The 24,543-nt window shown below is 39.4% G+C and overlaps 1 protein-coding gene across 4 annotated transcripts; it reads left to right on the top strand.

The window, feature by feature from the left end:
• Positions 1–4,941: 4,941 nt before the first annotated feature.
• npvf (neuropeptide VF precursor) lies at positions 4,942–15,007 on the top strand (the record flags this gene model as incomplete). 4 transcript variants are annotated; one of them, XM_081377451.1, is made up of 6 exons in its annotated part: positions 4,965–5,063; positions 5,202–5,465; positions 5,548–5,660; positions 13,309–13,415; positions 13,935–14,299; positions 14,535–14,831. In XM_081377451.1, the coding sequence occupies 3 exons, from the start codon at positions 13,332–13,334 to the stop codon at positions 14,617–14,619; spliced, it is 534 nt and encodes a 177-aa protein (XP_081233577.1). In that variant the 3' UTR covers positions 14,620–14,831. The 4 variants fall into 4 exon arrangements, with proteins under 4 accessions (XP_081233576.1, XP_081233577.1, XP_081233575.1 ...); XM_081377450.1 differs by having other exon boundaries at positions 4,942–5,071; positions 5,202–5,660; positions 14,535–14,809; XM_081377449.1 differs by lacking the exons at positions 4,965–5,063; positions 5,202–5,465; positions 5,548–5,660 and adding an exon at positions 12,244–12,400 and having other exon boundaries at positions 14,535–15,007.
• Positions 15,008–24,543: the final 9,536 nt, after the last annotated feature.

Below are 24,543 nucleotides of genomic sequence, written 5' to 3'. Positions count from 1 at the left end.
AGCCATGCCAGGCCTCGACCCCATCACTGCCATTAACCACATCTTAGGAATCTGCAGAGAGAGGAGAATAGAGATCAAAGTTCAAGACCCCATGTGGGCGGAGTCACACCATCGCTCTCTCGCTCTCTCTCTTAAACCCTTGTCCCTTTGGTTTTTATGTTCCTTATGTCCCTTGCACTCCTGCATGATTGCAGAGGCCTGAAGTTCAAAGCTACAGAAGGAAATGTCAGATAAAGCAATCACATATAGCATGTGCGTAAAAAACACACATGTGCGAACACACCCCTCCTCTGTCATTAGGGGCCATTTTCTAAGCTTCCTGATCCTTCATCACAGCCTTCCGCTTCATTCTCGATTGGAAGAAACTTGCTGACCTCGGCAGACATCTGATTGGACGACCCAAAGGTTTTGTGGTCGGGATCTACACCTCTTGTCTGAGTGTATGGGTGGATGTTTGTTCAGGTCTTTGATCGGCTGGAGCTGACAGGATGGGGGAAAATACAATGGGACTGGTTAGCTGAAGACATTTTGGCCTACATCCTCTAACCACCTAAATAAAACACCCACATTATTATTTTAAAATCACTTTAAAAATCAATAGTGACAACCTCCATTTAATGTTGACTTTATTAGCTGATGAATGGCACATTGAGGTGAAAAACAAAGCCACTGGATGCGTTTCTAAAAAAATAGTAATAATAATAATACAAATTTGAGAGTTAAGAACGAATAAAGCTTATTTCCTGAAAACAGCATTTTTTCCGTATAGAAACGATAGTGTGTCATACCCCACATAATATTAATTTTCAATTGTGTCACTGACTTTTCCCCTTTTAATTTGAACTAACTTATTTATGTATATATAATATTAAGTAGATTTAATTATAATAATCACATAACACAATTCTAATTGAAAGCTTTTTAATGAAACAGTTTTGTCTTAATCACTCATGTTATAATGTTGCACTGCCCCCTGCTGGGTAGACTAAGGTGTGTAGTGACCTCCCCAGAAAAGCGAGATGGTCCTCACTGCAGAACACAAAATCCAGGGGGAGGAGTTGGATCCAGATCCAACTCCTCCCACCTTACGTATACCGAAACCTACCCATCATCTCCACCCCCTGATCCCTAAACCCACCCCTAAACCTACCCATCTCCACCCCTTAATCCCTAAACCCACCCCAAAACCTACCAATCTCCACCCCTTATATCTGGATCCAACTCCGCCCCCTGGATCTCGTGTACTACATTGAGGTGCTACTGAGAAAAGCTGTCTAATTATTGGATATCATATAAAGAGTATAATTATAGACAAATTCAGTTTAAAAATTAATTAATTCAGACCACTTTGGCATAATGTTTGTATTATATATCCCTATAGCAAAGTGAAGCAACTGGTACCTATAAAGGGGGTAAGTAAATAGTGCAAGATTGGAAAATCTAATGTTAAAAAATACAAAAGAAAAACTTCTCTTAGAATATTGACATTTATGGTTCCAAACCACCAAATACCTGATTTATTGTACTTTTATATTGCTAAATAGTGAGCTAAATGATGCATTATGTGAATTTTACATTACATACCTTATGAAAAAGAAGTATAGGCCTACTTCAAGTTAATTTTATGAAGTATACTTTATGTAGGCTAGTAAGTATACTAATGTCAATGTACTAGTAGTAAACTTGTAAGTGTACTATTTTAATACTGCTAAATTGGCCCACTTTTAGTATATAAAAATATGTTTAAGTGTGCTGTAAGTGTAACAGTATACTGTTTACTGTAGTATATTATTATTTCACAACTACATTTCTCATTTGATCTGCATCTGTACTACAAGTGAACTTGTAAGTATACTAGTAGTTTACTATTTTACAGTAGCACTTTTTTAAGGGAAAGAGTAAAGTAGATTTGAAGTAAATTCCTATGTACACTTCCAGTGGACTAGCACAAAAATTCAGATACTCAGAATTAGGAACATATGTTTTCTTTATAAACCAATATTTTCAAACAGTAAGACAGTGTGTAAAACTATGAAAAAAGTATTTAATAGGCTACTCAATCACAACACTACAAGCCAAGAATACTTAATTATACTTTTAAGTATCTCGATCAAAAGATTTGAATACATGTATAATCCAAGGGATTCAATGTGAGCATACGGCTAAGTGACATGATAAACTCTGACAACTGCTGGACAGACCACCGCCTCATCCGATCCACTATGTCCATCAAACTTAAAAAAAGGAGGAGGATTCAGAAGAAGCAGACCCGGCGAAGACTTAACCTTGACAGCCTGAAGGAAACTGCCATCCAGCAGCTACTTCAGGACTCTCTCGAGAAAAATCTTCAGCAAGAATATCCTGATAACATCGAGGAGCACTGGGGTCTTCTCAAATCCACCATCCATGACTCATGCAAATCCACCCTTGGGTATCAGTCCAGAAAACATCAGGACTGGTTTGATGAAAACGACACAGTGATAGAACAACTTATCTCCAGAAAATGAAAAGCCTTCCAAGTGTGGCAAAATGACATAACATGTGAGGCCAAAAGGGCAGCACACTCCAGAGCCAAGGCTGACGTTCAGAGATTAATGAGGGAGCTCAAGAACAACTGGTGGACAGAAAAGTCTCTAGAACTCCAGAGACTGGCAGATTCAGGTAACACCAGAGGCTTTTTTAGTGCCACTAAGGCTGTCTATGGCCCTAGCCACCGCGGCTTAAATCCCCTGCGCCAAAAAGATGGACAGACTCTTTTAAAAGACAATGACTCCATCAACGCACGTTGGAAGGAGCACTTTCAAGAACTTCTGAACCGTGACAGCTCAGCCGAACCAGACATCGCCGACCATATCCCGCAGAGTCCCATCAGAGAGGACATGGGGGAACCTCCTACCCTAACTGAGGTTCACAATGCCATTAAGAATCTCAGGAACAACAAGGCCACTGGTCCTGATGGGATCCCTGCAGAGGTCTTAAAGGAAGGAGGACCAAGGCTCTGGCACCACATCCACCATCTGCTCGTCACGGTCTGGGAAAGGGAAGAGCTCCCCTCAGAGCTCCGGAATGCCCAAATTGTCACCATATTCAAGAAAGGGGACAAGGCTGAATGTGGAAACTACAGGGGCATCTCGCTCTTGTCAACAACAGGCAAAGTCCTTGCTCGTGTTCTCACCAACCGACTGCTACCACTATCTGAGGAGATACTCCCTGAATCACAATGCGGTTTCCGTCCATCTAGGGGAACAACTGACATGATCTTTTCTGCTCGCCAACTTCAAGAAAAGTGTCGGGAACAAGGACTGCCTCTGTACATGGCTTTTATAGACTTGACAAAGGCCTTTGACTCCGTGGATAGGCAGGCACTGTGGAGCATACTATCAAAGTATGGATGTCATGCCAAATATATCCGTGTACTGAGGCTACTGCATGACGGAATGTCAGCCACAGTGCTCAACAGTGGCTCTGAATATGAGCCATTTACTGTAGAAACTGGGGTCAAACAGGGATGTATCATTGCACCCACCCTATTTACCATCTTCATTGCAGCCATACTCCACCTTACTGGCCAAGAGTTGCCACAGGGGATCCCAATCCTTTACAGGACTGACGGCAGGCTCTTCAACCTTAACAGATTCAAAGCAAAGAGCAAAGTCGGGAATACCACCATCATGGAACTGCAATATGCCGATGATAACGCCATTGCAGCACACTCCCCTGAAGACCTCCAGGTTATCCTAAATGCCTTTACCAAGGCATACAGAGCCCTGGGTTTGGCCTTGAACATCAAGAAAACTCAGGTTCTGTATCAACCAGCACCCAACCAGCTGTCACTCCAGCCCATCATCAAAGTGGATAACACCACTCTGGAAAGCGTGGACCACTTCCCCTACCTTGGCAGCATTCTCTCTTCCAAAGCCGATATAGACTGTGAAGTTAACCATCGCCTGAACTGTGCCAGCGGAGCCTATGCCAAACTCAAGGACAAGAGTCTTTGATGATCGAGACCTGAGGGCTCAAACCAAGGTCCTGGTTTACAGAGCTATGATTCTCCCAACTCTGCTGTATGGAGCGGAATCCTGGACCACCTACAGCAGACACCTGAGAGCATTGGAACGATTCCATCAAAGAGCCTTAAGAAAAATCTTGAGGATCAACTGGGAAAGCAGACGTACAAACTCCAGTATTCTGGAGGAAACGAATATGCCCAGCATCACTACGACCATAATGCAGCACCAACTCCGATGGGCAGGACATGTCATCCGCATGCCCAACAACCGTCTCCCTAAGCAGATCCTGTACTCCCAGCTAAAAGAAGGACAGCGAGCCCCAGGTGGGCCAAAGAAACGCTTTAAGGACAATATCAAGACCAGCCTGAAAAAGTTTAACATCACGTCCTGCGACTGGGAAAATCTTGCGTTTAACAGGGACCACTGGAGAAAAGCAGTGCAGGAAGGTGCAGCACACCACGAAACAGAACTCCGCCGAGCCGCAGATGCAAAGCGGCAACACCGCAAGGACAAACAGAGAAAGGTTCCACCACCACACATCACCTCAACTTTCCAATGCCCACATTGCAGCAGAATCTGTGGATCACAGATCGGCCTTTACAGCCACCTGAGGATTCACAAATAAGGTGACCCGAAAGAGAGGACAGTCATACTCGTTTCGAGTGACCGCCGAAGAAGAAGACTGCTAAGTGTAATGTAACATATACAAAAGGATGTGTAGCTGTCGCAGATATTTTTTCACCTTTGAAAGGTTTTTGGTTTGTTTGTTTGTTTTGTTTTATAAATTTTGTGGTAATATTTGTGTGAAAATTGTATTGATCTACATGATAGTTTGGAAATAGTGACACCTACTGGGAAAAGATATAACAAAAGACATAACATAAGACGTATTGGTCATGTGATTTTATATTTTGCGTGCTCACCGGAAAAGGAAAAGAAAAAGATAAGAGAGACACACGAGGTGTCGCACACAAATCGAAAGAGGTAAAATAGAGTGTTCGAGCAAAAAAAATGTCTACTAATGTCTCCTGAGTCCCGATTGGAAAGCACACGGTATGTTTGTATGTATTTTGGTTATTGTTCATTTATAATTTGATGTACTGTGTACATTGATTTCAGTTTTCAGTTTCGAGCGATGTCATGGTAAAATCACTTCAACAAATTTGATTGTAATTTTGGTTTATTTTTCAGTTTTTTCACGGTGTCCATTCAATTTTTGTGATATTGAATATCCTTATTCCTGAAAGGAAGACATTAAAAGATTGAAGGCATCAGTTGAAGCGTGATTTTTCTGGTCTGGAAAAACATTCAGGAGCCGTTATAGTGAAAAAACGTCTGTTTACTTTCCCCTGGACGAGGGCAAGAGTTCATCGTGGAAAAGGAAAGATCGCCAGACCTCGATGGGAAGAGCATAGTCCAGTCGATCTCGGTGGAAAACTGCAGCTGTTGGGTAAAGTGAGGACGCCGCCATTCTACGCGATTTCGTCGCATTGAAACTATTGCTTTTCGCGTGACTGCATTCTTTGCTGTGCGGAAGGGCAACGCAAGACGACAGTGCTGCAGTGACGAATGACAGCCACACGGCGGCAACGTTGCGATGTTTTTGGACAATTCAGCTTTCAATAAGAGTTGCTACCTTTGGATTTGCAGGTCAGACTGTATCTTTTCAGCTTGAATTTTCATTTCTTGGTTGAAAAACATTTATTCAAGTTAAAATAGTTAGCAAATGATTTTAACAAATGTTTGCTTTTGATACCTTTCAAGTTAAGTTGATTGTGTGTAACTTGTTTAATAATTGACTTTGTGCAATTTCCTCATGGTATTACAACTTGTTATCAGGGTTTAAAGCTGAATAATAGTGTAGTTTAAAGCAAGTTACCAACATGGATCAAGATAGATCAGAGAGCTGTGTCTTAGACCAAGTGATTCAAGCTCTTGAAGAAGAAAAAGCACAATTAGAGGGGAAATTAGAAACTGAGATTGATGCCATTGACAGAGAAAAATATGAAGAACGCTTAGCTGAAATTAATGCAGATCTGGAAGTTAATAAGACGAGATTCCAGGAATCATCATCAAGAGTTTATCAGGCAGTTAGACGATCAGATAGAGAAAGGCGTCCAACAGAAAAAATGCTTGAGTTGAGACATGACGAATTAGCAAAAAGAGAACGGAAGTTTATGTTCACGTACTTAAACTTCAAAGCTGAAGCTCAGTTCATCAGATCCAAGCTGAAAGAAGAGTGCTCTAAAATCGAGTTAGATGATATGATGGTGACATCAGAGAAACGTGAAGCAGAGTTAAAACAAATATATGAGAGTATTCGTGCACTGAACGTCCCATCTCAAGATATAAGGAGGAGAATGGATAGCTGCACTTCAGTTACTAGTGAAATAACTGCACTACTGAAAAGACGTTGTGCAGAATTTGGCACAAAGGAGTTTGATGCTGAAGCTGTAAAAGAAACTCTCACTCAGTTACTGCAAAGAGATGACGCCAGGTCAATTTATGGTTCAACTGTGTCGAGAGCTGAAAGAGATAGTCAACATGGAAGTAATATGTCTGTAAAAAGAGCAGAAGCAGCGGCACGCTTAGCTGCAAAACGTGCTGAACTAAAGAGAGAACAAGAAATCTCAGCTCAAAGAAAAGAAGTACTAGCCCAACAAGAGAAGTTAAAAATGCTGGAAGAGCAAAGAGATCTTGAAGTAATGGAAGCTGAATATATTGTGTATGCAGAAGAGGAATCAAGATTGAATGCTGAAATAGAAGATGCTAAAGAAAAAAGCACTATGCCTTCAAGTCAGCTGCCACTGCACCACAATAACCCTTCTTGCATCAAGAAAGAAATTTTAGCTCAACCTTGCTCTGAACATGAGCTAGAGACCAAAGTAGATGAGGTCTTGTTAGTGAAAGCACTAAAAGAATCCTTGGCAATGACTAAACTTCCAGCTCCAGAGCCATTCACGTTTATGGGTGACCCACTCAAGTTCACAGAATGGCGCACCTGCTTTAAAGCTTTGATTGAAACAAACTGTACAAGCCCAGCACATCGATTGTTCTATCTGAAAAGGTACATAAGTGGAGATGCGCTTAGTGTACTAGAGGGAACGTTTTATAGAAGTGATGAGGATGCATACACACAAGCTTGGGATGCCCTGAACAAACGTTATGGACACCCCTTTGTAGTTCAAAGAGCGTTCAGAGCAAAGCTTAATAACTGGCCAAAACTTGGACCCAAAGAATCACTGAAATTAAGGGAGTTTAGTGATTTCCTCATCTCTTGCAAAAATGCAATGCCTCATGTACATGGTTTGAGGGTTTTGGATGATTGCGAAGAAAACCAGAAATTGCTTCAGAAACTTCCTGACTGGATAACAACTCGCTGGAATAGGTATGTCACTAAAGCACTAGATGAAGAGAAGCCATACCCAAGCTTCACTGAGTTTTCAGACTTTGTGGCAGAGGAGGCACGCGTTGCATGTAATCCTGTTTCCTCTCTACTTGCTTTAAAACATGCAGAGGAAAAGCCTGGAAAGGAGCAGAAACGTCTCAAGGCCAGTGCTCTGGCGCAAAATGTTAAACCCATTGCAAAGAGTGCATTGGAAAAAGAGAAAGGCACTCAACTAAACCCTTCTGTCACTCAGGATAAGAGACAAATAGAATGTGTCTGCTGTCAGCAAAATCATTTTATATACAAATGTGAAAGGTTTGCGGCAATGCCTCTTGAGGAGAAGAAAAGGTTTGTCATCAATAACAAGATGTGCTTTGGTTGTCTCAGAGTTGGTCATGTCTCCAAAAACTGTAGAAAGCGAGCTACTTGCAACATCTGCAAGCAGAGTCACCCCTCTCCACTTCACGAAGAACGCTCTCAAGGAGGAAAGCCAGAAGTTTCACCTGATGAAAGGGCTTTCACTAGCTTATGCAGTGTGGAGATGGATAAAGGTAATCACACTTCGATGATAGTTCCAGTTTGGCTGTCTTGTGCAACTAAGGACAGCACAGAAATTCTAGCTTATGCATTACTGGACACGCAGAGCAGTAATACGTTTATCAGTCAGGACATCTGTGACAAACTGCAAGCAAACACAGAACCTGTGAAGTTAAAGCTGTCCACAATGACTGATAGAGCTTCAATAGAGAATTGTCAGAGAGCAGTTGGACTAAGAGTGAGAGGTTATAGTCTGCAAGAGTACATCGAGTTGCCACCCGTATACACTCGAGAATACATTCCCTTGGAACGAGATAGCATTCCTACTTGCAAGAAGGCTCAGAGATGGATTCACTTGCTCAGTGTTGCAGATAAGATGCCAGAGTTGTTGAATTGTCCTGTAGGGCTTCTCATTGGCTTTGATTGTCCAAGAGCTCTAAAGCCAACCCAAGTGATATCAGGGAAGGATCACGAACCATATGCAGTCAAGACGGACTTAGGCTGGAGTGTAGTGGGATCCATAACACCCCATGTTTGCTCTAGAAATGTAGCGGGGTTCTGTCATCGCATTTCTGTGAAGGAACTCCCAGCAATCACACCTGCTTCAGTAATCAGGACATTAGAAGCAGATTTTCGAGATACAGACTCAAGAGAAAAAACAATATCTCAGGAGGACATTCAATTTCTTCAACAGTTGGATGAAACAACTCAACACAACAAAGAAGGACATGTGGAAATGCCCTTACCATTCAGAGAACGTCCTCAATTACCGAACAATAAGCAACTGGCTACGGTTCGTTTGAAGCATTTAAAAAGAAAATTGGAGAGAAATCCCAAGTACAGAGAAGACTATGTGAGATTTATGGATGGTGTCTTTAGAGATGGTGATGCCGAAGAAGCAGATTCCACACCAAAAGAAGGCAACGCCTGGTACATTCCGCACCATGGGGTGTATCATCCCAGGAAGCCAGAAAAAATAAGAGTGGTATTTGACTGTTCAGCCAAATTTGAAGGTACATCTCTAAATGACCACTTACTCACAGGCCCAGACTTAACAAATGCTCTTACTGGAGTGTTGTGCAGATTTCGTGAGCATCAAATTGCAATTGTTTGTGATGTGGAAAAGATGTTCCACCGCTTTCATGTCAGTCCAGACGATCGTGATTTCCTGAGATTCCTATGGTGGGAAGAAGGGAACACCGAAAGAGAACCCAAGGAATACCGCATGCGAGTACATATTTTTGGAGCTGCATCCTCTCCAGGTTGTGCGAACTACGGCATGAAATATCTTGCCAGCAAATGTGAGAGGGACTACCCACTAGCAGCGAGCTTCATTCGCAAAAATTTCTATGTGGATGATGGACTTGTAAGTGTTGATTCTATCGAGAAGGCCAACAAGTTGGTTAGTGAAGCGCAGGAAGCTTTGGCTAAGGGAAACTTGCGTTTACACAAGTTTGTGTCCAATAGCAGAGAAGTTTTGAGTGCAATTCCAGAGAGCGAACGTGTCAGTGTTGTGAAGGATGTAGATCTGAACTACAATGAACTTCCGATGCAGAGTGTACTGGGAGTAAAGTGGAACATAGAGACGGATACATTCTCATTCAAAGTTGACCTTAATGAAAAGGCTGCCACTCGGCGAGGAATTCTATCAGTAGTTGCAAGTGTGTACGACCCATTAGGTTTTCTCGCTCCCTATATCTTGACTGGGAAGAAAGTGCTCCAGGAGATGTGCAAACGAGGGGTAGGATGGGATGAACCTCTTCCTTCTGATCTGAAGCCAAAGTGGGATACATGGATCCATGACTTGGAGAACCTCCAAAAGATCAAAATACCAAGATGCTTCATTCCTGAAAATATGGGCAGAATCCAGAAAATAGAGCTGCATCATTTTTCAGATGCCAGCAGTGAGGGTTATGGGCAGTGTTCATACATCAGGATTGTTGCTGATGAACAAGTACATTGTGCACTGGTCATGGGTAAGGCCAGAGTTGCCCCTACGAAGGTTTTCAGCATACCACGCCTTGAGCTGACTGCAGCCACAGTTTCTGCAGCAGTAAGTCATGTTCTTAAGGAAGAGCTTGATCTGAAGGTAAATGAGGAGTTTTTCTGGACAGATTCCCAGGTAGTGCTAGGGTATATCAAGAACGAAGCCCGGCGCTTTCATGTTTTTGTGGCTAATCGTGTGCAGAAGATAAGAGACTCTACAGATCCAAGACAATGGTTCTATGTGGAAACAAGTCAGAATCCTGCAGACTGTGCGTCTAGGGGTCTCAAGGTGGCAGACCTGATAGACTCAATTTGGTTGATGGGTCCCAAGTTCTTATGGGAACGAAAGATTAGCACTCATGAAAAATCCCCAGTGCTTCTAGTAGGTGACCCAGAGGTAAAGGTCCTGAAAACAGATGCCTGTGTAAGAGGTAGCTTCTTTGAACGACTCTCAAGATTCTCAGATTGGAATACAGCCCTCAATGCTATTGCTAGGATCAAAAGACTGGTGAACAAAGACAAGTCAGGGTTTATTAGTGTAGAAGAGAAAGAGAAAGCAGCTATTGTGCTCATCAAGGCAGCACAAAAAGAAGCCTTTGAAGAAGAACTGAAATTGCTCAGTCAAAAACCTGCTAAGCTGCCAAAGAACAACAAGTTATACCAACTTGATCCCATCCTCGAGAATGAACTGCTCAGGGTAGGAGGACGACTAAGAAAGTCTAACACAGCGTTTGAGTTGAAACATCCAGTAATTCTTCCTAAGGAAGGCATTGTCACACAACTAATACTTGACCATTGCCACAAGAAAACTCAACATCAAGGCCGCGGTCAAACCTTGAATGAGCTCAGAGCAAGTGGATATTGGATATTAGGTGCAAGCAATGTAGTGGCCAAGAACATAAAAAATTGTGTTACATGCAGAAAGCTGCGTAGATCAGTCGAAGAACAACGCATGGCTGACCTTCCTGCTGACCGAGTGGAACCCTCACCTCCATTCTCGTATTCTGGTATTGACTGCTTTGGCCCCTTCTACACAAAACAAGGTCGGAAGGAATTCAAGAGGTATGGACTGTTGTTTACGTGCTTGAGCTCCAGGGCTGTACATTTAGAGATGCTAGAAGATCTTTCCACCGATGCATTTCTAAATGCCTTAAGATGTTTCATAGCAATCAGAGGAGCCGTGCGACAGATCAGATCCGACCAAGGCACGAATTTCATGGGGGCTAAAAATGAGCTGGAGAAAGGTTTGAAAGATCTGGACCAAGAGAGGATTTCTACATATCTTGCAAGCAAACAATGTGACTTCCTTATGAATGTTCCTGAAGCAAGCCACATGGGAGGTGTGTGGGAACGCCAGATAAGGACTGTTAGGAGTGTGATAAACGCTGTTCTGGCACAAGCTAAAGGAAGACTGGATGACACTTCATTAAGGACATTTTTGTATGAGGCAATGTCGATTGTAAATAGTCGTCCGCTTACCACTAACACAATAAATGACCCAAAGAGTGCTGAGCCTTTGACGCCTAATCATCTGCTCACAATGAAGACCTCAGTGCCCCTTCCTCCTCCTGGCAAATTTGTCCGTGAAGATTTGTACGCTAGAAAAAGATGGAGGAGAGTGCAGTACTTGTCAGAACAGTTTTGGAGCAGATGGCGCAAAGAATACCTGGCCAACATAAGCCTCAGACAACAGTGGCATACGCCTAGAAGAAATGTTCATGTTGGAGATGTAGTAATTCTCAAAGAGGACAATGTTCCCAGAAATGAATGGAGGCTAGCTAGAGTCGTTGAGGCAAGTGCAGACGATGATGGGTTAGTGCGAAAGGTTAAACTGCAAATGGGACAAAGTAAGTTAGGAAAAAAGGGTGAGCGATTGACAAACATATCCATTTTGGAGCGTCCAATCCAAAAAATTGTAGTAATAGTTGAAAACAGCTCTTAAACTATGAGTGAAACCACAAGGATTAGACTAATTAGTTTTGACATCTAAAATAGTAAAATTCAAATGAAGGCAAAATAATACTGTTTATGAAAGTGTTAAAAGATGAATGAAAATTAAGTAACCGCTTATAGGAAAATTGCAGGATTTATTTTATTTGTTCAAAATATTACTAACATAAATCCTTGTAATTTTGGTGGCAGTGTAGCTGTCGCAGATATTTTTTCACCTTTGAAAGGTTTTTGGTTTGTTTGTTTGTTTTGTTTTATAAATTTTGTGGTAATATTTGTGTGAAAATTGTATTGATCTACATGATAGTTTGGAAATAGTGACACCTACTGGGAAAAGATATAACAAAAGACATAACATAAGACGTATTGGTCATGTGATTTTATATTTTGCGTGCTCACCGGAAAAGGAAAAGAAAAAGATAAGAGAGACACACGAGGTGTCGCACACAAATCGAAAGAGGTAAAATAGAGTGTTCGAGCAAAAAAAATGTCTACTAATGTCTCCTGAGTCCCGATTGGAAAGCACACGGTATGTTTGTATGTATTTTGGTTATTGTTCATTTATAATTTGATGTACTGTGTACATTGATTTCAGTTTTCAGTTTCGAGCGATGTCATGGTAAAATCACTTCAACAAATTTGATTGTAATTTTGGTTTATTTTTCAGTTTTTTCACGGTGTCCATTCAATTTTTGTGATATTGAATATCCTTATTCCTGAAAGGAAGACATTAAAAGATTGAAGGCATCAGTTGAAGCGTGATTTTTCTGGTCTGGAAAAACATTCAGGAGCCGTTATAGGATGTGCTATGCGCATCTGCAACTAATTATAGCCTATGATCATTAATGTGTAGCTTCAGATATATTTAAAGAAACCTCTTTTTTTTTACATTTGCATCGAAGACAGTGGAGCAGTAAGTCTATCTTTCAGCTATGATGATTAACATAACTAATAAACTACATTTTTAGGTGATTTTCCTAAAAGAACTGGTTACTGGTCACCCCTCGCTGGCATTGACGTCATGTGCATGTCAGTGATGGCAATTAGTGAACATTCTTTGATGGAATAAAATACCAGACCATTCATGAGAGCTGCTCTGTGGCCTACAACACCTCATTCAAACATTTCCAGCATGTCAACCTCTCATTCAAGCTCATGTGTCGTGCATCTTTTACCAGATTATTCTTACTTACTCCGATCTGAATGTGGTGGTAATTGAGGTCTCATTGAGCTGCACAATTAATTGATTTGAAGGTCATTAGTGAATGAATGTAGGTTGGTGCTTATTAAGTATGCTGAGTACATTATAAGGAATGTCTTTGTGAGTATGTTTATTGGCACATGGCAAAATGTATAAAACCCCTGTGATGTGCGTGGACATGTAGCGTGGACCAGTGATCGATTGTAAGATGTCCTACTTCACTCTTCTCTTTTTAGCCCTCGGTATCCTGAGCAGCTTCATGCTGAGTGGGGTTTCTGCGCTCAGACTGCCACTTCCATTAGACAGTGATCCTAATAGATTTACATGGGGACAGTTTCCAGAGGTAAGTGCTTTATATTTTCTATTTTTCTAATAGCAGTTTCCTTTATTTGAAATGGTAGTAATTAGTAGTTTGGAATGTACAATTTGCCAAATTCTGGATATAGAGCAAATGCGCTGTCAAAATAGATTGCCTATTAGTATAGATAATAGATACATTATTTTCATTTTGATTATTATTATTATTATCATCATCATGCCTTTTTAACTGTCTTCATCATATCTTATTACAAGGTTGCACCAATAAGAAACATATTTTAATGGTCAGGGCAGGCAGAAATATTTAGTTAAGGTACCAATGCACATTTTCACTTGTTACAGTCTAAAATAATGTGAGGAATGGACCAGCTGTTTGCGCTTTCTGAACTTATGCTTTTCCCATTTTAAATATGATTTTATTAATGCAAATAAAATCGTAATAATAGTTTGAAATTGACATCAGTGACTGTGAATCAATACACTGCGATAACTGAATCTGCTGATTTTCACCATTTCTTCTTCTTCTACATTGTTGTTGTCAAAGGAGATTCCCAGGAGTCTGAATATAGAAGACTTCACTCTTGATGTAGCCCCAACCAGCGGTCGTGTGAGCTCTCCCACCATCCTGCGACTTCACCCCATAATGGCAAAACCAGCACACCTGCATGCCAACATGCCACTTCGCTTCGGGCGAGATGTGCAGGTGGGCACAGGTGACCATGCTCCCAAGTCCACCATCAACCTCCCTCAGCGTTTCGGCCGGTCCTGCACCATGTGTGTGCGCGCAGGGAATGCACCCTCAGCCACCCTCCCGCAAAAGTTTGGGAGGAGGAACATCTTCGCTTTAGACCCTTTTCGCGCCTTGACTCTGTACACACACACACCTGATTCACCATTTCCAAAAGAAAGGTAAAGCTTAATATTTCTCAACTGAAATATTAAACAACACCCACCAGAAGTGTAATTGGGTGTTGTTTTCTAATTATATATATATAGTTTAATAACTGTAACAAAATGAACTCTCATTTGATGTGGAAAGAATTCATTATTATTTTTTTTTACTTATTCATTTAAATGGTCATTTCTGTTCCTCTACTCCTTGGCTAAATATTTTCAAAACTACTTTATTTGATTTCTCTCGCAGGACTCAAGTCCACGACTACATGCTTGAAACAGTAGAAGACTCAGAAGAAACTGTAAAGAACACAGATTACACCGATTTAGACTAATGAAGCCCGTAAAAACAACAGCTGGTTATGAGAGATGTTTTGTTTGCCGGTTTTATGAATTTCCTATTCTTTTTATGTATTTGCATCTGTAATTGCCTGCTTGTAAATTGTTAAAGTAAAGCAAATTATAAGTAACACTAGTTGTGACAGCTTTAATTATAAAAAAATAAAAACATCAAAATATTTCAGCATATTGAAGCAATCCAACACCCATAAATGTATCAATGTTCCATATGTTTCTGCATAAAAAAGACACTCAGCTTTCACCTGCAAAAGCACTCAGAGTACAATGTTAAAGGAGAACTCCGGTCAGTTTTAACATTGAGCTCATTTTTTTGTAAATTTGGAGTGCTGTCAATACAGAGAACAACGACAAAAATCGGTGTTGTCTACACCGTGTTATCCTCTTTTTAAAATTTGCGCCCTGTTGACTTCAATGGGGCAAGTTTTAAACCTGCTTTTACCCTCTTAACATCCTTGATGTGTCATTACAAGTGCACAGCCAATGTGAGTGATTCCTCTAGAGTTAAAGGTCCCGTTGCATGCGATTCCATGTTTCAAACTTTAGTTAGTGTGTAATGTTGCTGTTAGGGCATAAATAATATCTGTAAAATTATAAAGCTCAAAGTTCAATGCCAAGCGAGATATTTTATTTAACAGAAGTTGACTACATAAAACGGCTCGTTTGGACTACACCCCTCTACATCCTGCATTAGTGACATCACCAGAACCGTTTCTTGACTAACCTCCGCCCACAGGAATGCTCCCTCAACTCTACTGGCTACTTGCGCACTTCTTATAACTGACGCCCGTTTCACACATACTCCGTGTGCAGTGCATTTGCGGTGCGTGTTGCAGTGCGTATGCAGTGCAGGAGCAGCAGGCGCAATAGTGCTTTCACATATGCTGCGTTTGCAGTGCGTAACTGATTCGCTGCTGTTATACCACGAATACATACTCACTATTTGTAGCCTATTTCAAATCCAGAAGTTATCAGCAACTTTTATTTAAAAAAAGTTTTTTTTGTCAGCATTGCGATTCTCTTTGTACACATATACACTGTTTAATAGACGTATTCACGTTTAAACACAATTTAAACAACATATTATTAAAAGCATTACTTCTATATAATTATATAATAAGTTGCTCAAGCAAGTGGTAAAAATGTTTTACCATGTAGGCTATACTATTAAAATCGCATAGCCTACATTTTAAATTAAAACTTAAAATTGACAAAAACAGCAGACTCATACCCTTGCCTTTCTTTTGCATAATTTAAATCTTTATACAATAAATCTTGCATGTCACTAATAACTTGTTTTTCCACCTCCACGAATGAGACGAGTGTTGTTCATTATGTTGTCTTATTGAAGTAAATGGTATTTTCCCTTGATTTACCCCGGTCTTAACGTCTCAGCATTCCGATTGTCTTTGTACGCATATACACTCTTTAACAGACGCACGTTTATACACAATTTAAACAACGTCAGCCTATTATTCAATGGATTACTTTTACTTATATTAAGTTGCTCAAGCAAGTGGGCAAATATTTAACCATGTACTTTATATTAAATCGCAAACATTTTAAATTAAAACTTAAAATTGACAAAAACAGCCGACTCTCATGCCTTTTCTTTTTCATTTAAATTTGAATACAATAAATCTTGCATATCACTAAGAACTTGTTTTTCCACCTCCACGAATGAGACAAGTGTTGTTCATTATGTCACCTTGTTGAGGTAAATTGTAGCTTTCCTTGCTTTACCCCGGTCTTAAAGTGAAAAAAAAAGTATTTAAATACATTTATGTTGAGATTACTAAATTTTATTTAATTAATCGCATTTATGGTGAAATTGCTACATTTTTAGGTCAATCTGCGTTCATTTTGACCACGAAACATGCACTGTCACTTTAATTCAGCGCGTGCAGCACAGCAAAAATAGACTCGGTGCGGAAACGATCGCTGCACTGCTGTATACGCACCGCAACTGGAACGGATCGCCGGACTGCATCCGTGTGCAGTGTGAAAGCTCTAACCTGTTAACATGGGTACGGAAAAAAATACGCACCGCATACGCACTGCAAACGGAGTATGTGTGAAACGGGCGTGAGCCTACTGTGTTTACTCAGCTCTTACGGTGATTTTCTGAAGTAAAACTGACGCTTCATCTTTTGTGTGATGTACAATAAACTTTATTAAACTCATCAGTACATGTTTGATCATCATTCAGACAGCAGACTTGTAGGCTATTAATAAATAATGGATACATAGCCTACAAGCAGATGACAAATACGTTATAATAACTGTAATTAAACTACTAAACCATACCTGTTTCATCTCTATACAGCAATCTGACTCTGTAGGCATTATTGTCCGACTCGAAATGAACGCCGTTACTGAGAGTTTCTGATATTATCATCATTCCGTGAGATGAATTTTTCCTGACAGACTGAGCACGAGCTCATGAAGCTCCGCCCCCTGTGTCGTCCAGCAGCAGCTCATTTGCATTTAAAGGGGACACACTGAAACGGCTCGTTTTTCTGAGCCCCAAAAAATGTCAATTTAAACATGCTGTAAAAAATGATCTGTTGGGTATTTTGAGCTCAAACTTCACATACACACTCTGGGGACATCAGAGACTTATTTTACATCTTGTGAAAAGGGGCATAGAACGGGACCTTTAACACGGGTGAATCTGACTGCAGTAGATGTGAAAGATATGAATAATAATAAAGTTAATTCGGCCAGCGCTCATACCTGTATTTGCATCCTGTTTTCGGTTGAAGTCCAAAGTAGTCGATTGTCGAGTTCACGCGCATATGTTTAGTTACCTTTGATCACGCGTGTGAACTCGACAATCGACCACTTTGGACTTCTACCGAAAACAGGATGTAAATACAGGTATGAGCGCTGGCCGAATTAACATCTACTGCAGTCAGATTCACTGTGTTAACTCTAGAGGAATCGCTCACATTGGCTGTGCACTTGTAATGACACATCAAGGATGTTAAGAGGCTAAAAGCAGGTTTAAAATATGCCCCATTGAAGTCAACAGGGAGCACATTTTAAAAAGAGGATAACACGGTGTAGGCAACACCGATTTTTGACGTTGTTCTCTGTACTGACAGCACTCCAAATTTACAAAAAAATGAGCTCAATGTTAAAATTGACCAGAGTTCTCCTTTAATAAAACTGAAGTGTAATTAAGAGACTCATTGATTAAATGTTTCATGTTGATCCTCTTCTATAGGATGACCTGCTACAGGTTGCCAAATTATTTGCCAAACGCACTGTAAGGCTGGAAGCTTACGCTGCTATTTTGAACCAATAATCGTAACAAAAGGCAGACTCCATTAAAGTTGTTGTTATTCTTTAACCTCTTATTCTTTAAAGGTGAAAGTCTTCATTAGATCTGATAGGAAACGCAGGATTTAACCTGAATGTTTAAATAAAAAAGGTTATAATCACTTTAGCTTTCGACATAATCAGTACTAAAAAGAAAGATTCCCAAAGCCTTTAAAGCAGGCAAAGTTTATTAAGTTACATGTTTAAATATACAGACAGTAGAATGGAACAACATCCTGTATAGAAAACTTAGTTGTAACAAATAAAGCTCTGTTGTGCAGAAGAGGCCGTAAAGCCTTTCTCATAGTATGAGGTTACACAACGGTGTGCGGGAGTGGCGGGGTTTAAGCCTTTCTCCTAGATCAACAGTTACCTCTCCTTCTTATATCCTGAGCAAAGCATTGTTAAACATGAGTGGAATACCAGCACCAAACCCAACTGACAGGAAACCAAAAGATGAGCCAAATGGGTGGAGATCCAGAGGGGAGAAGAACATTAACATATTCTCCTCAATGCATGTTTAACCAATAGTACCTAGATTGTACATTAGGATACCTTAATACCTCTATTTAGTTCACCACCATTCATTTCAGTTTATAAGCTGTCAGATGAGACCAAACATGGCATAGTTACATATTAGAACACAGTAGTAAATATACAGTATGTAGTTGAAAGCATCTACAGTACTGTATGTCCTGTGAAGCAAATAGTACAGATATGTCATTGAGGTGCAAACGACTCTGTCTCTCCCGACAGAACCATCCTGTGCCTGGAGTGTCCCAACAGTCCTCAATCAGCATATTGATGAATCCCTTGCACTAGGCATTAGCATACTGTGATGATGAAGGCCATTGTGCCACGTTTAATTCACATGTGTATACCTTTAAAAGGCTTTTTGAAGTACTAGGGCAGTAAAGAGTTCTGCCCATATTTGCTCAGCCCTACAGCACACACCTCTCACCAAGAATAATTATACTGTAAAACACCTTTCCTCCATATAGGGGCACAAAATGGAGAAGATATATCATATATCTGGAGAGAGATAATGGCACAAATACCAGTAAATTGACTAGCGCAAACCTTAGTAACTAACGTTGCATTGTTCATTTAAATACTCTCCTCCTGTAAATTTTGCATCTGAAAGGGAAACTCCTACAAATACATATGCAATATGTATTGCTGCAAAAATAAATGTGCCCACACCTTTTCAGTGCAATTTTTTTGCAAATCCTGACAGTTATATTTTTAATGCCAAAAGAGGGTTTGCGCTGGTGCAAGCTGTTAGTAAATCTGGCCCTTAGCATGCATTTAGTCATCTCACTTGCACAAATACAGATTCAGTATTTCTCAAAATGAATAAGAACAGTGAAATGCAAACTCAGAATATTACGGTAAACTGCAATAATTCAATGTTAAATTACACAAATACAGGCTACTTTATGTATTTAATCTCACTTTATCAACCAATGTCTTTGCTGCTGACCTTTGATGATCCAGTTCAAACATAAATGACTTTGGTAACCCTTTGCAATAAGTTTCATTAGTAAACATTAGTTAATGCATTAACCTTTGGTGTGAAAGGGCCTTTATATTTACCAAAAATAAAACTTTAGTTTTGTTCTGGCTTATATTATAAAACAAACAAACATGCCTAGCCCAGGTTAGAAAAGTAACGCAAGACATTACTATATCCAGACACAGAAAAAGTAACTAAGTTACGTAATTAGTTACTTTTTAGGGAGTAACGCAATATTGTAACGCATTACTAAGTAAGTAGCCTAACTTTTCCACAACACTGTTCCTTGCTTTCAGTTTTGTTACCACCAGGATTCATCCTGTGACAGATATTCATCACCAGTTTCACAAAACCTCATGAGGTGATGCTTATTTGCTTATTTAATTACTTTACACAACACACATGCAGCAGTTGTCTTACTCTAATGTAGTTCAAACCAAACCATCTGAATTAAATACACAATGTAATAGGCCTACATCATTTCCAAAAGCTTCCAACTGCATCAGTGAATTGCAAAACTGACATACATCCATAGGCTACACATACATACATAAATAAATAAATAAATAAATAGCATATTTAAATAAATTTTCCTCACAACCAACAGATTACAAACAAATAGCCTACATATCTTTTGGTATGAAGACATTGGGGAATATGGGTTCAGATATACTAAATGTAATCTATATTTCCCCAAAATGCACCCTAAATTACAGTTTTTCTCGATTGCTTAAACACTATAACCAGGCTTTTGAACTAAAATTTCAAAACCATAATGCCATTGATCAAAAAGCACACCCATTTCACTAAACTATAAACACTATTCCGTGTTTTGACACATAAGTCAGATTTGTTGAACTTTCACTGCAAAACTCTACACACAAATCCCTTCATTTCTCATTGCCTACACCATGTTGTCATTTAGAAAGCACTAGCATTCAATATTGTTCACTCAAGTTAGCACAGCCTCAGCTCAGTTAGACACAATTACCCAGGTGGAAACACTAAGAGTCAAAATTTAACACACATCAACCAGATCCTTCAATAGATATATAAAAGGGCCCAAATCAGTTTATTGAGTTTTGGAACAATGTATCCAGAAAGACATGAAGGAAGAGATGGAGGAGGGATAAGGAGAAGGAGGAGGAGGAGGAGGAGGAGGAGGAAGGGCAAGGACAAGAAGACAAGCAGTCTCAGATGAAATTCAAGCCACTCTAGTTGCCCATGTCTTAGTCAGTGGTATGACTATGAGGGAGGCTCGGCTACGAGTAAGGCCAAAAACAAATTTGAGTCGCTTTACCGTCACCTCGAGAGCCTTCAGGGAGGTGTGGTGACAAACAAAATTCACTGAATAAAAGACAAACATTTCCAATAGTCTTTGATGAGGTTTATTTTCTTGGAAGAAAAGGCCAGCAGTCGTACAGTCACACAGAGCGGCTGCAGAGTGTGACAGTGCAGGGAGGGCATCCTTTCTCCTTTATAGTCTTGACTCCCAGAATGTTATCTTTCTAGGCAAATGATGGTATTTCAACCATATGTGGAACATTCTTAGACGTGTCCATCATATTGTCCTAGTGTCCTTGAGTGGAGGCACTCCTGTCACGACCAACACTCTTTACCATTCCAATACAATTCCATATTAGAATAAGGTTTGTGTGTGCTCTTTTACTGTCATATGATGGTCACACACATCTTACTGTAAGTAAATATATATATATATAAAAAAAAATAGAGGAAAAAAAAAAAGTAAAACAGGGGAAAAAAGTTTTTTTTTTTTTTGTTTTTTTTTTTTGTGTGTGTTGTACTGTGTAGTACATGAATGAATAAAAATGTGCCAGTGTATCCATTGGTTGTGTTGTGGGACCACAAGCAACATAACTTACCAGTTTTGGAAATGTTTTTTGAATTTATTGAACCAGTGTGTTAGACTATGTTGTAGTGTGTGTGATTTTGAGGGCTTGTGTGTCCTGTCTGAGGGCAAAGTTTGGTTTTTCAGCAAGAGTGAATGGTTTTGAGTGTAGAGCTTCATTTTGACCTGAAAATAGGATGTTTTGGGGAATTGGGTGAGACGTTATAGATTTGTGTTTACAGTTTTGAGAATACGAGGCATAGTTTCAAGAAATGTGTTTAAGCAATCGAGAAAAACTGTCTTATGAAATAGGATATTCACATCCACCAAGGTTAAAAAAAAAACACTGCTGAAAACTTACAACTGTAGTGAATTGAAACTCTTGAGTAAAAACTGAACAGATTCTGATGATTGTCATAACACTTGAGTATAGCACAGAGGAGGTACGCGCACGAGTCCAGTCATTCGGAATAAATAAACGAACAGGCCTACATAAAGATGAATATAAAACTAATTTCATTACTTCACACTAATAAAATTAAATAAAACTAAGAAACGTTATTTTAGTATTGCTTTGCTTTATTTAGGTGTTGTTTGGGAGGAAGGCACTCTTATGGAGTACTTAGAATCCAAAGAGGAACATTCCAGGGACCATGATGATGTGCGCTGGGATCCGCAGGAATCAGGAAAGAGTTGATCTGATAACAAATTTGAAGAAATTCACACCATCCATTCAAAACATGTTTTCTGTAACACATTTTGCCAACATACATTATAAATATTTTATTAATAACAAATAATTATCATAAATTAACAGATAGTAATTAAAAGTTCATTTCATTTAAATTCATTTAAATAATGCATTTTTAATGATTTACTATCGAATCGAACCTAACACTACTCCTGTTCACCACCAGAGTTCACTGTTTCATCAGAAGTATGTTTCCTGTAACAACTTGCCCAGTGTTTATCTAGTCAGTGTTACCCAACCCTGTTCCTCGAGGCACACCAACACTACACATTTTTGATCTCTTCCTAAACAAACACCTCTGTTTCAACTCATCTCATTAGTAGAGACTCCAAAACCAGAAATATATGGGTCAGACAAAGGAGAGTCTGATAAGAGTCAGATAAACACTGATCTAGTCACCTGTGGGTAGGGTAGTAACTGATTACATGTAATCTGGATTAGGTAATTAGATTAAAAAAGAATAATAATCTAGTACTTGTAATTAGATTATATTATGTTTTAAAATACTCATAATCAGACTACAATTAATCAACTAATCCTAATATTTGTCCATGTTTTAAAAATTCCTTTCTAAAAAATCATATAATTTATATGCATTCAGAGGATCTTTTAATTTTGTGAAACTGCACACAGCCACTAGATGGCTGGCTAAATTACGGTACATGGAAAATTGAGAGGCCACAAAGCATTTGACACCAATAATCCTTTCACTTTTAAGGAGTGTTTTCTCAGCCATGCAACATTGCATATTGAATCAACTTCTGATGAACACATTTATTATTTTGTGAATTATCACTCAGTGAATCATTTAACCATATTGCTGTCTATGTATTAGAACTGACACGCTCCCGTTTTCGGACTTTTCGTTGAAAGCTTTGTATATTTATAAAACTTAAAGTTTACAACCTGAGTTTTCAATGTTTTTACTATTTTATGTAATGCAGCCATCTGATCAAATGCCACACATTTGCCTATATGTAAAGTATGTTGCTGATGCATTGTGTTTAGCATTATGTTTGTAAAATGTAACTTGTTATTTTGGGCCTTTTTTAGAGTCAAAACTGTTGCCTGATTTGGTAAAATGGGGCAGAAGGAAGATGTTTATGCTCATCTACAGTCAGTTTAATAATAATTCAATTTTAATCAGTTTAACATGAAGCAGTCATTGAAGGCAATATAAACACTAGTAGTGTGCCTATTTTACCATGTGTCTTCCTTTGTTTTCATGTGTCAACCACTTAATAAAAACATAAATCAGAGAATGAATGCTGAATAGTGGATCTTTTAAAGGGAATAATTTCAAATTTGCCAAAATACTATCCCTCTAAAAAAAGCTGTGTTTCTGAGCAGTTTGTCAATAATGATTTCACTTTCCAATGGAATTGTCTTAACTTCTACAATGGCATAATGACTCATTTTACTAGTATAGACAATTAGGTAAGTAAAAGGTGGCAAATAAGAAATGTAACCAGAGAAAGCATCTATTGTGTCATATTTTCCGTGTGCTGTTTTTGTTGCCCACTGTCATGGGAAAGCACTATAGTTTCAGCGCTTGCAGACTTTTCCCAGAGCTGACTGTTTGACGTCACTCACACTTCACTGTTTAAAGTTCTGCACTCTGGTGGTATGTGTGAATGTGTTTATGTGTCTCTCTTCTAAAAGGTTTGGTGAATTCCAGTGTAGGGAGGATTCCCTCTCTAGCGTAGATGGGTGTTGGCAATGAACTAAAATCTATGTTGTTAAGGTAACCCTGGGATGACATGCAAAGGAGGAGATTTGTCTAGCCGATAGTGAATGGAAGATGGATTCCCTCTTTCATACATTATAACTTATGTTACCCTAATAATATAGAGATCAGGTGTTTATTCTCCAGGTTAGTAGATAGATAGATAGATAGATAGATAGATAGATAGATAGATAGATAGATAGATAGATGGATGGATGGATGGATGGATGGATGGATGGATGGATGGATGGATGGATGGATGGATGGATGGATGGATGGATGGATGGATGGATGGATGGATGGATGGATGGATGGATGGATGGATGGATGGATGGATGGATGGATGGATGGATGGATGGATGGATGGATGGATGGATGGATGGATGGATGGATGGATGGATGGATGGATGGATGGATAGATAGATAGATAGATAGATAGATAGATAGATAGATAGATAGATAGATAGATAGATAGATAGATAGATAGATAGATAGATAGTCATAATTGGATTAGAGAGTTCTAATTGTAATAGCTACTGGTAAGAATTGAGTTGTAGAGCTCTCTAATTAAAAATGAATGGAAGTCAATAGAGACGACTAGTAAAAATTAAATAGTAGATATCTGTAATTGTGTTAGAGAGCGCTCTCATTGTAGCCAAGAATCGAATTAGAGAGCTCTCTAATTTAATTTTTAGTTAGCCTAGTAAAAATGAAATTATGACGAGTAACGCTGGGA

This window comes from Scardinius erythrophthalmus (genome assembly GCF_964197995.2).
Source record: "Scardinius erythrophthalmus genome assembly, chromosome: 10".
Lineage (NCBI taxonomy): Eukaryota > Metazoa > Chordata > Actinopteri > Cypriniformes > Leuciscidae > Scardinius > Scardinius erythrophthalmus.
The sequence above is the reverse complement of the archived record's forward strand: the minus strand, read 5'-3'. Positions and strand labels throughout refer to the sequence as shown.